This window comes from Pholis gunnellus (genome assembly GCF_910591455.1).
Source record: "Pholis gunnellus genome assembly, chromosome: 11".
Taxonomy (NCBI): domain Eukaryota; kingdom Metazoa; phylum Chordata; class Actinopteri; order Perciformes; family Pholidae; genus Pholis; species Pholis gunnellus.
In genome coordinates, this window is record NC_136538.1 from 18836089 (window position 1) to 18848533 (window position 12445).

Here is a 12445-nt window from a genome sequence, read left to right on the forward strand (position 1 = left end):
GCACGAGTGATTGGTTAGATTGCGGTTGAAAATACAATCCTGAATGCAGTCATATACCTTTGAGTAGTGTGCAGCCGTATGGCACAGCAGCATAAATAAGCCATTATTAAGAAGAAAAAAAAAGGTTTGCAAATGAATAATTGGCAAATCTCCTTGCGTATAAAATGAACAAAGGTGCAAATCCACCGCACATGGTGTACAGGTACTTTTTAAAACACTCGTTTTTAAGTTATTCCTAAAAGGAACAGGAGCAACCCTGCAGCTATGTTTCGAGCACAAAGCACCAATAAGCTTCACATATGGTTTTCGGGGTAACACCATTGACAAGGTTTAGTGCCTGGAACAGATAACTATTTTAAGCTGATACACACAAACAAACACAAACACACACACCCCCCTACACTGCTTCCTTTCCTCATCTAGTAATTGAAGGTGAGAAATAATTTCATTATCCTCAGGAAGAGTAATCTGCTCTCTACTCCTGATCCCTTCATTTCCTACAGTGCACCTCGACCTGGGAGGCACACACACACACACACACACACACACACACACACACACACACATAGTTGCTATCACCCTGGGCTATTAATGCTATTGGAGTTGGGGATTAACAATCAGATTCACATATGCTTTACAAAGCTTTATTACTTAGAGCTGTCTGTCTTGCTCTGTCTCACACACTTGCGCGTGTTCACACACACACACACACACACACACACACACACACACACACACACACACACACACACACACACATACTCACGCACGTGCACACACACGGGCACATAACTTTGTATTGAAGAAAGTTAATCTGAATCACGCCCTCAGCAGGTATGAAAACATGGCGAGAAATCTCCAGTTTAGAACTTTACGTAATTGGTACTGGACTGATGTGTTAGCACAGAGCTATCTTGTGTTATTTCTCCTGATATCATAATCACAGATGCCCTTCAGGCTTCTTGGTCTAACAGATGTTGAATCCTGAAAGGAAACGGTCTGAAAGAATGGCAGAGTGCGGCTTTGTCCGAAATCTCTCACCGAAACCTTCCCTTTCAACTCCACAACCAAATTCGATGCCACTCATGACTTGTGCACGTCACGAGGAGTCAGCAGCAGAAAGAAAACCAAATGAAGCTGCAGATGAGAGCGCGGGGGCCATCTATCTTTCATTCTTCTGCCTGTGTTGTTGAGTGGCAGATCACAACCAGTTTAATGCTGCATTACCACCCTCTACTGTTCATCTGCCCAAGATGTTTTGGGTGGCCCTTGATGTCAAGTGTCATGGTGACACACATCTGTGGACGTAGAGGGGAGGGGCTAAACTGTCATTTTACAGGGCAAAGGTGTGTCGTGGGACACCATTACATTTCATGTGAACATGCAATCACAAGGGGAGGGGTCAGAGTTAAGGCTTAAGCTTAAGACACACAACACCCCACACATGCACTTATTCTGGAGGATTAACAGCGAATAAAAATGCTCCGGTGTATATATAATACAATGGCTATTTAAGGCTTCTTGTTGTCACCAAATCCTTTGACCAACACCAAAACCAATAGGCCTCACCGTTGCACTTGGTGACATTTGTCTTTATTACTGCAGCACTGCACTCGTCATTTTGTATCAATCGATATCGATTACACCTTTCTGCTGCTGTAAGTACTCACTTTTGAACCAAATGTTTATTAATCTACCGCTGAAATAGTAATATAATAAGATAATATTCACTCCTATTTAAGTAATGGTGTCCAAAAACCTTGGTTGAAAAGGTTGAGAGACAAACTAATGCATCGATGGGTTTGAAAAATAGGGTTTACAGCTGTACCCATTAAACACATACTAATGGAGAATACAATATCTATAATTACAAAGAATACAAATCCAGAAATATCAGATAACAGAAAACATGTAGATGCACAACAACAAACAGCACATCTTGAGATAGTTTCCAGCATTAGACGACAGGCAGTAAACCATTGCAGTACTGAACGTTGTGCCAGTTGACAGTGTAAAGTTTTGCGTGTGGCTGAAGGGGAATAACAGATGAAATTTAAAATGTCACCATATTTAAGCCTTACATGTCTTGACACTCTCTAGACACACAGTATAGCCAGTCTGGCTGTCATTGTATTTCTGTTTGTGTGTGTGTGTGTGTGTGCTGTCAGGCCAAGACATAGAAAGCGTGTGTTTTTTTTTCTAATGGGGAAAAGGAATATTTGGACATTTTATCAATAGGCATTATTAAATCCTGCTTGCTTGAGCTAATCTTGGCGGACCGGAGCGACGGGAAAGAGAGCGAGCGAGAGAGAAGGAGGGTGAGAGAGATAGACACAGAGAGGGAGAGTGAGGGAGCAGTGATGTCTGCCCCATGAGGTGAAGAGAGACCGCCTGTAAGCCGCTTATTATATCGACTACCACCTTTTCTCTCCTCCTCCTCTAACCCTACCGCCCTCCACAGTTTTCTCTCGTTACCTCGCTCATTTTCTATCTCTGTCTCCCTCCCTCGCTCGCTTTCTCCAACTCATTCTATATCCCCTCATTCTCTTTTCTCAACAACTCCTTCATATAAACGCACACACACGCATAAACACACACACACACACACACACACACACACACACACACACACATAAATGCACGTGTGCACACAAACACACACGCGGACGGCGCCAAGCCGAACCTTCTTGTTCAAAGCCAGAAGCGAAAAGCTGAAGTTTTATTCAAATGAATGTTTACTTCTTCTACTGCCAACATGTGTGTTTGTCTGTCTGTGTGTGTGTGTGTGTGTGTGTGTGTGTGTGTGTGTGTGTGTGTGTGTGTGTGTGTGTGTGTCGAGAGTGAAAGGAAAAATAGCACCAAGTATGCAAGTGTGTGTGCGTTAGTGTGTGTTACATGCACAGTAGAAGGAGAAGGGCTGACAGTAGGTGATAAGCCAGACAGGCCTGCACGCTGTGATTATCACCCATCGGACCCCCTGTCACACACACACACACTTGCATTCACTGTGCCCAATGAGAGAGTGTGTTGCAAGGATTTAGGATAGACAGACGGGCCGACAGACAAACAGACAGAGAAGCCTTGGATCACAGGCAAGGTGGAAACCACAAGAGAAGCAAATGAACACAGACTGGAAAAAACAATGCATCCAATTATGTTTCACTGAACAATCGTTGTTTTTATATCAATATTAAGGTGTTTTGATGTTGAGACACTGGAATCAAAGCACTTTGTCACATCAGTGATGCTATAAATGCCTGCAAATAAAGATCTGTCGCTGTAACGGATAACCATCAGTTGGTAAGTGAGTCTCTAACTCTCCCTTGGTCTCCCTCTGATTTAGGTGTGTGGCCGTCTGAAGAGGTGATGGCTCATTACTGTCTGCAGAAACGTCACATGTTCAAGTGAGTTATTCCTCTCCTTAAATCCACTCGCTCCATCGTCAGAAGACTTAACCGTTCCTATCTACATTGTTTTTTGAAGTTGTGTTTGCGTTTAGCAAGTATTCAAATTCTGACTGTTAGGAGTTTGTAATTATTCTTTGACATTTTCACCATCAAAATCCAAGAAGATATTTACCTGCTTGAATATTCAAACATAATGGGATCGTAAACAAATGAGACAAACAATAAGATGTTTGGCACAATTTTGATTTCACACAAAAATGAAAACTGCTGCATGACAGGAAATCGCTTCAAGATACAATTCAATAAAAGGGCCACTATTGTTCCTGCACAAACTTATTGAAAGTATTGCATTTGTAGTAAGAACAGGTGGTGGAACAGGGTTGGATCTCTCTGATTGAGATCTGACTGGGACCCGTTGTAAACGCCGGGTACTTGTGTCATTCTGTACCTTTCCCTGCCACACTGTGTTGTCCTGTGTTGCTCTTTCGCCTGCTCTCGTCTGCTGAGCACTGGCCTGCCCTGCGGCACGGGGCTGAAAAGCACCCAGGCACCTTTGATTTCCACTCAAGGTGGAACGTCACCCTTTGATTTCCTGCTTTAACATTCAAGAGGCAGGAGGCGAGGAAGAGAGGGGTATTGATCAGAGCAGCGTAGTGAAGGTCAGCAAGAGAGGGAGAGAGGCAGAGAGGGATGAAAGAGGACAGGGGCAGAGATGGAGGGGAAGGGGAGATGAAAGGAGGAAGAGGATGGAGAGAGGGGTTGATTGAGCATGCAAGCTACAGGACTCTGTGTGTGTGTGTGTGTGTGTGTGTGTGTGTGTGTGTGTGTGTGTGTGTGTGTGTGTGTGTGTGTGTGTGTGTGTGTGTGTGTGTGTGTGTGTGTGTGTGTGTGTGTGTGTGTGTTTTCTCAGATTCCCGCTGATTGAGCTTGTGCTTCTCAATGTTCAGTATTCAGCTTTCAGGTTGATGGTTGAATTGATATTTCTTGCCCCGCTGTGTTTACTGTGTGTGTAAGTGCCTGTGTTTGTATGATAGCATGCGTTTGTGTGTGTGTGTGTGTGTGTGTGTGTGTGTGTGTGTAGGTGTGTGTGTGTGTGTGTGTGTGTGTGTGTGTGTGTTAGTGCTAAACTGCTAGGTTTGGCTCAGCAAGGTGAATCTCACTCCCACTCTTCACTCTCTCCCTCTCTCCCTCTCAGGGGTGCAGTGTGTGAGTTAGGAGGAGGTATGACTTGTCTTGCTGGGCTCATGGTAAGTCACCTACACACACACACACACACACACACACACAGATACACAGATATCTGCGGGAGAGGTGGCTTGGCTTCCATAATGAAATTGACCCCCACCAATCAATACACAAACAGCATGGGCAAACAGTATCCATACCTATTCATATATCATTCACTTCTTGTGTGCCTGTGTGTTTTGGTACCTTCACAAATGTGTGCATGCACATTCTTTACCCTCATTAAATTAACAGTGGGTCACATGTCATCTCTTCAGTTTTTACCACCAAATTCACGGAGCATCTTAAGCCTGTGGTTAGCCGCCTACTTGTTTAATAACTCCAGAGTGTTTGTGGTCTAAGAGTTATTTAAAACTTCTATTAGTGCTTAAAACATCTCTTAAATCTATGAACAGTCTATTAGTGCAGCCTAATCACAATTGGTTGTGTTCAGTACATACTTCTGTCAATCTGCCTTGGGATTCTAATAACCGTGAGCTTTTAAAAGCATTGTTTAAAGTAAAAGTAAGTTAAAGGTGCATTGTTTCATATGCAACGATGTTCTGGTGACGGACGAGTTAGTTACGTAAGAAATAACAAAAACTGCATGATGTCCATTACTTGATTACTCTGGAGTTGGAATTTCAGATGAATTGCACCATTGAAAGATGATGACCTGTTTATTAACTGGGACAAATATCCATCAACACAAAGCTAAGTTTCCAGGCTGGACATCTGCCGATCTGTCCCTGCAGACTGTGACTCTTTGTGTCACATTCACACATTTCATGTATTACAGCATGTAAGCTTGCAGTTTTTTTGTTTTTGTTTGGTCAATTAGGTTTAATTAGCTTTCCCTTTTGAATTATAATGGTCAAACCCATTCCTTAATTGTTTAATATGGCAACAGTGTTTGTACCTTTTGCTGTTGTGTTTTATGTTGAATTGAGCAACACAGACTCAACTAAGCTCATTCATGAAACATTAACCATATGAGGTCAGCCACGCCTGTTCTCTTAGCTTAGGAGGTCTCTGCTCTCAGCAGCATTGTTACTCGTCTTAGGAGAAACCTTCAGGGAGCAACTTCAGACGTCATTAATGTAGACTCGATGGTAAGATCAAATACTTTGTCAATATGCTCCAGTTTTCTTTCAGTGTCAGGCTATAGACGGGATTTGCATAATGAATCTCCAGAATCACACAAACTTGTTTGGTTGGATTAATGGAACATCGGCATTTTAAATGTAACTAATACTGCAACACTGTCATTTTATATTTGAGATATTTTACATAAAACAGGACCAAGTTCAGATGTGAAGCCAGTTTTTTTGATGAACAGAATTTTTCTATCCGATGTAATGACTATAATATGCTCTCTCGTTATTTTTGTGAGAACACAATCATCAGACCACCTGAGTAGTTTCTCCTAGCTTAGGTCTTGAAAGCTGTATTGACACAACACACACACACACACACACACACACACACACACACACACACACTAACCCACTCAGATATACCTCAGTCGGTGAGCCATAGGGTTTATTAGCCAGGGTCTTAAGGGCCCCTCCACATAGCAGGCGTCAGTGTCCCATCGATCTGCTGGATGCCATTCTGTGTTGTGTGAGTGTGTGTGTGTCAGTGTGTGAGAGAGAGTGTGAGAGAGAGAAAGCCTGGTTTTATCTCTTGCCAGTCAATACACCATGTTTTGACATTGGTGGCTTGAGATGGAATCCTTCCTTCACACCTCTCCTTCTCCTCATCCCTCCGTCATCCGTCACTGACACCACATTCTACTTTTTTTTTCTCTGACGTGCGAGTGAGCAGTTCATTAATTATTCCTGCAATATCCTCCCTCCCTTCCACACTGCTCTTTGTCATTCATCCATCCCCTTCCTTATTAAAGGCACTATCAGGTGATAATCACTCTGAAACACCATGGTTTGGGTTTAAAAGACAACTTCGCTCTTTATTCGTTATGAGAGATTCGTTGTCATTGTTACAATAATGAACATTTGGTTGAAGTTAAGGAACGATCCTTGTCAAGCTTGACTCAAAAGTCAAAGACTTTTTGGCTTCACAGTGGCGTACAGAGTTCGACATTTTGATAACATTTGTTTCGATTAAGAGGTTTGTGCGCATGTGATAGAGCCTGACTCCGCATGTATGTGTAGTGGTGTTGCAGGGTGGAGGGTTGTTGCAACATTTGGATCCTGATCTTTCAGCTGGATGCTCGGGTTCAGCCCGGAGGTCCCTTCCTCCATTTGAGCAGATGGTGGGACGCACAGCATTCAGTGACCCCCTCACACACCCTGCAGGGCCTTAACATGTGTGTGTGTCTGTGTGAGTTCATGTATGCCGAAGCATGCGTGCGTGTGTGTGTGTGTTCTATTTAGAAATGTTCATACACTTGATATGCTACATCATGTATTTTCCATATGCCATACGAGTCAAGATTACATTGAATCAGCCATACAGGATTTGTGCATACCAACACAATAGCCACTTGCACTTACACTCACCCATGGGCATATGCACACACATACACTCACACACACACACACACACACACACACACTCTCCTTAACAAAAATTGACAGCCTGACACACACTTTCTGATATAAAAAAGGCATCTGCAAAGAAAAGAGAATGTGAAATGATGAGGTTATACTAAAGCACACACCTCTCTATCTCTATCTCCCTCACACAGCGGAGCACAAAGCTTTCTATCCATTCCCCGTCTCGCTCCCTCTCCCTCTCTTTCTCTTCGCCTCTCACAGTCTGCACCGCAAAGTTATATGAAGGGCATCAGGCAGGCCCGGCGAGCCGAGTGCAGAGTGACAGCGGCGAACGGAGTGATGGCTCGGCCCGATAAACACCCAGCGTCAAATGAAAAGGCTCTGCGCTTGCCATCATCCCCTGTCACAATGCAATTACTGAACAGAGTGATAGCAAGATAGCAGCCCCCACCGCTAGCCACAATGATAAAAGTATTGACTGATTTGATTGAATGATTAAAATAATGCAGACATAAAAATGGGGTGAAGATAGAGAGGGAAATGGCAGGGAGGAGAGGGAGCAATAGAGAGAGAGAGAGAGAGAGAGTGCGGCGGGCCGGGCTGCCAGGAGTGAAGCTTTGTAGATATGGTTATGTCATTATTGTATGTGTGCGTTCAGATGTTTGCTTCATCTAAGGGTGCTTTTGGTTTTGTTCTTTTGTTCTGTGTTGTGTCATTTCTCTTTCCTGTCTCTCTGTCTCTCAGGTTGCCATTTGTGCTGACGTGAGGGAAGTTCTACTATCAGATGGGAACGAGAAGTCCATTCAGAGTATCCTTTCATCGTCTTCTCTCCTTCTCTTTTTGTCCATCTCTCTTTCTCTGCCTCATTCCTCCAGCTCACACTTATTTATATGCATTCATATGGATTTATTTATGTGAGAACTTTTGTCTTTTTTTTGGTTATTGGGGTTTCAGTTCGAAAATGTGTTGTTTGTCTGTGCATAAAAATCACATATGAATTTACATATAGAGGCGTGCGATTTTAGCACATGTAAATTTATACAATATTAGATTATAAAAGTTAAAACATCAAAGTAAAGGACAACAATCTCACATCTAATATAACATGTGTAACAGGATTTAACATGTGATACATTGACTGAAATGCACGGGTGGTTTATTACATTTTAACGTGTGAAATAAAAAAATCACAGATTCGGGCACATGTGGCAGTGGCAGATTTCACATGTGAAAACATTTCTTTTTATGTCTGTAAAATACACTGAAAAAATGTATAGTGTCTGTATAGTGTCTGTTGTAGTGTCTGTGTAGTGTCTGTATAGTGTCTGTTGTAGTGTCTGTATAGTGTCTGTGTAGTGTCTGTGTAGTGTCTGTCGTAGTTTCTGTATAGTGTCTGTATAGTGTCTGTGTAGTGTCTGTGTAGTGTCTGTTGTAGTGTCTGTATAGTGTCTGTGTAGTGTCTGTTGTAGTGTCTGTTGTAGTGTCTGTTGTAGTGTCTGTATAGTGTCTGTGTAGTGTCTGTTGTAGTGTCTGTGTAGTGTCTGTGTAGTGTCTGTATAGTGTCTGTTGTAGTGTCTGTTGTAGTGTCTGTGTAGTGTCTGTGTAGTGTCTGTATAGTGTCTGTTGTAGTGTCTGTTGTAGTGTCTGTGTAGTGTCTGTGTAGTGTCTGTGTAGTGTCTGTTGTAGTGTCTGTATAGTGTCTGTGTAGTGTCTGTTGTAGTGTCTGTGTAGTGTCTGTGTAGTGTCTGTATAGTGTCTGTTGTAGTGTCTGTTGTAGTGTCTGTGTAGTGTCTGTGTAGTGTCTGTGTAGTGTCTGTTGTAGTGTCTGTATAGTGTCTGTGTAGTGTCTGTTGTAGTGTCTGTATAGTGTCTGTGTAGTGTCTGTGTAGTGTCTGTATAGTGTCTGTGTAGTGTCTGTGTAGTGTCTGTATAGTGTCTGTGTAGTGTCTGTTGTAGTGTCTGTTGTAGTGTCTGTGTAGTGTCTGTATAGTGTCTGTTGTAGTGTCTGTTGTAGTGTCTGTGTAGTGTCTGTGTAGTGTCTGTGTAGTGTCTGTTGTAGTGTCTGTATAGTGTCTGTGTAGTGTCTGTTGTAGTGTCTGTATAGTGTCTGTGTAGTGTCTGTGTAGTGTCTGTATAGTGTCTGTGTAGTGTCTGTGTAGTGTCTGTATAGTGTCTGTGTAGTGTCTGTTGTAGTGTCTGTTGTAGTGTCTGTATAGTGTCTGTGTAGTGTCTGTTGTAGTGTCTGTGTAGTGTCTGTGTAGTCTAGGCAGTATCATAAACAAAAAGTCGACAGTGTGCTGTAACCTTTGTGTTTCAGCCTTGGAATCAGAGATTGGGTTTGAGTGAAGGAAGAATAGCCATCCACCTCTTTTATCTTTAGGCAGAAGCAGCAGATGGGGCACCCACAGTGACAAATACCAGCACTAGCGCTCATGCCATGTTAAGAGCACAGTAATTGCCATCCTGTCAGATTTAGTTTGAGACTTCATCTAATGCTAAGGCAAGGGTTAGGGCTTGATGAGTGTTTTAAAATCAGGAACAATGAAGGTTTGTTTGAAATGTTTTGTGTGGTTAAGGTTTAGGCCTATAATTAAGTTCTTAGGACAAATCTTTAGGTGAGATTTTTTTTGTTGCCAACATTTGTTCTTTGAATGGGTTATTGATCAACTCTGGCAGCTTGCAAACCATCTTGCTCTTCTTTTCTACCCATTTCACACCTCTCCCTGTCTGATCCCCTTTTTAGCCTCTTGTTTCTCCTCTCTTTTCGTCCCATCTTCTTTCATCATTCTTCTCCTTTTTCTCCCTTCCGCCCAGATCTTGCTTTATTCACTCGATAACTTAACGGACAAGAGAAGAATAAATAATAATAAACTAGCTACAGAGGTTTCATAGAAACAGGAAATATACATTTCTTCCATTGACCGACATGGCACTTCCATATTTAGCTGTGCTGACAATATCTCTGTCTCATCTGGGTACAATGCTCCTTTACTGATCACAATAAGACCCAAACAATAATATTATGGAGCCTGTAAAACACACACACACACACACACACACTTGGCCACACAAACAATACACCATTGACCGACTGCTTTGTTTCACAGAACAAATACATAGAGAGAATTGTAAGTGAAATCATAGCGAGTATGGATCGAACACACACAGAAAGAGAGAGAGGAAGACAACAATAATTTATTCTGGGCTCGGCCAAATTGTCCCATACTGCAGACACTCTTTGGCATTTCCTCCCGCTGAGGAAGCTGTTGGTCTTAGCCTTGTTGCTAATGGCCACTGTTTGTCTCACATGCCCTGATTGTGTTACCAGTGTTACAATAGAAAGAGATAGTGGGTTGTGATATGGCTCAGTTTTACACAGTGAAATAGATGAGAAGATAAACGGGAGGGGAAGTTGTGAATGGATGACATTTTTGATATATGCAGTGAATAGATTTTCCCTTTCCTTAGAAGTTGTTGACCTCATTTCTATTGCAGAAACACACACAGACACACACTATGGAGAGGAGACACTCTGCTGACCTTCAATACTTGTGTTGAAAATCAATTGAAATGTTCCATTAAGAATGATTGATGCATGTCTACTTCAAGTGATGGGAGCAAATATTCCTCCACTTTAATGTTCAATAGTACTCAAATCACTCTCTCTCTTTCACTTTTTCCTCTTTATTTCTTCCTGTGTGTGCGTGCATGCGCTGACCTCTCCCCCAGTGGTGTGCTGGTGATGAGATTACTATAAGCTGCCCTGCTCTTCGCCCTGTCATCCCTATGCATAATACAGTGATGCACAGGTGTCCAGTATGGGTGTGTGTGTGTTGTGTGCTTATGCTTGTGTAACTGCGCCTATATAAATGTGTCCTAACCTACATATTATAGTGTGTCTGGGAGGCCTCTTTGGTTTTTGGATCAGCTCTCCGGCTATCAATCCATCTATCAACTTATCATGCATTCCTGCTCTCTCACTCTCTGTCTTTGTCGATTGGATTTGTCTCAGCTCTTTGCAGGCTTTAAAGACAAGGAAATCCTAATTGAATTGCTTTGCAACTCCACAAGCCAGTGTATTACCAGACAACTTGACATCAATCGCCCTGCCTTTGTGTGCGAGAGGGACAGTGTAAATGTGTGTGTCTGTGGTTAAAAGCTTTCCCATTGATCCAGCTAGAGGCTGCTGTGATCTGCTTCTGCAGGCTGGCTCTCTATCCCAGAAGATCATCTCTGCTCACTCATGCTGTCTATATGTGGTTGTCTACCATATGTGTTGTTAACTAAAAAGAGTCTTGATTTTCCTTTGCACTATATGAAAACTAGAGCACATAGCATCTGTGGTTCTTCTGCTCAATCGAGAGTTACGCCACTTACTTACCACACAATTTGCCAGCTAGCAGTGGTGTACTGGCCATCTGGCAACCTGGATACATCATGGCAGGTGGACCGTCAAAAAATCCATACATTTTTTTTTTACCAGCTGTCCGGCCCTGTCTGCCTCCTTACCGGCCCTCTCTGTTTGCCTGTCATTCAAGGGGAAGGATGAGTGCATGCTTCATGCGTGTTCCAGTTAAACTTGTGGTTGCGTCGTAGTCTCTGCCGTAGCCCACTCTGACACCACTGTTGTGGCAGTTGAAAAGGTGGACAAATTACCCCCCGAAATGACTCGTTTCATTAGAAAGAATTTGATCTATTTGGTCCAATAAAACCTAGAAAAAGCCTAGAAGAGCCGAACGATTGAATTATTTTATCCTCACTCTCGTTAGTATTGGGTTAAACCAGAAGTTAGCCTGCTCGGCTGGCGAGAGTCTCTGGTGTGCATGCTCTGTCCGTTGAGTATGCACGTTTAAATTCTGCAAAAATAGTGTGCAACAGTGAGATGGACAACATGTTTTTTATACTGTAAATGTACATATGTACTCAACCCTCACCCGCGATTAGGCGTGGTTTCAGAGATGCTTTTATTTTTGAATTGAGTCCACTTGAGGCCCATTTGCAAGGATTCAGTAATTTCTAACGATGATTTTTATCTCCTGTAAACATCTTTGGCCATTTGTACTGTATGCAAATAGAGATAACATTAATTTCATATAGTATAAGATCTCCAAGCATTACGATACAGTTGAGGATGTAATGTGTGTGTCTTTGATGAATCCTTGACCGTGGTGCGTCAGATGTTCGAGGGCTGGCCGAAAGAAACAGGCAAGCTGGAAAGTTTGGGTCAACACAGGTATCTGCCAGGTGAGACTATTTTCTTGTCTTTGTCTTTCTTAAAATGTTGTAGTTTTCAAT

At 42.5% G+C, this 12445-nt stretch overlaps 1 protein-coding gene across 1 annotated transcript in view; it reads left to right on the forward strand.

The window, feature by feature from the left end:
- camkmt (calmodulin-lysine N-methyltransferase) overlaps positions 1–12445 on the forward strand; it is a 94491-nt gene that overhangs the window by 59822 nt on the left and 22224 nt on the right. The window contains exons 4-7 of the mRNA XM_079169384.1: positions 3344–3404; positions 4603–4654; positions 7895–7958; positions 12328–12394. Coding sequence (XP_079025510.1) covers positions 3344–3404; positions 4603–4654; positions 7895–7958; positions 12328–12394 — 244 coding nt within the window. The remainder of the gene's footprint in view (positions 1–3343; positions 3405–4602; positions 4655–7894; positions 7959–12327; positions 12395–12445) is intronic.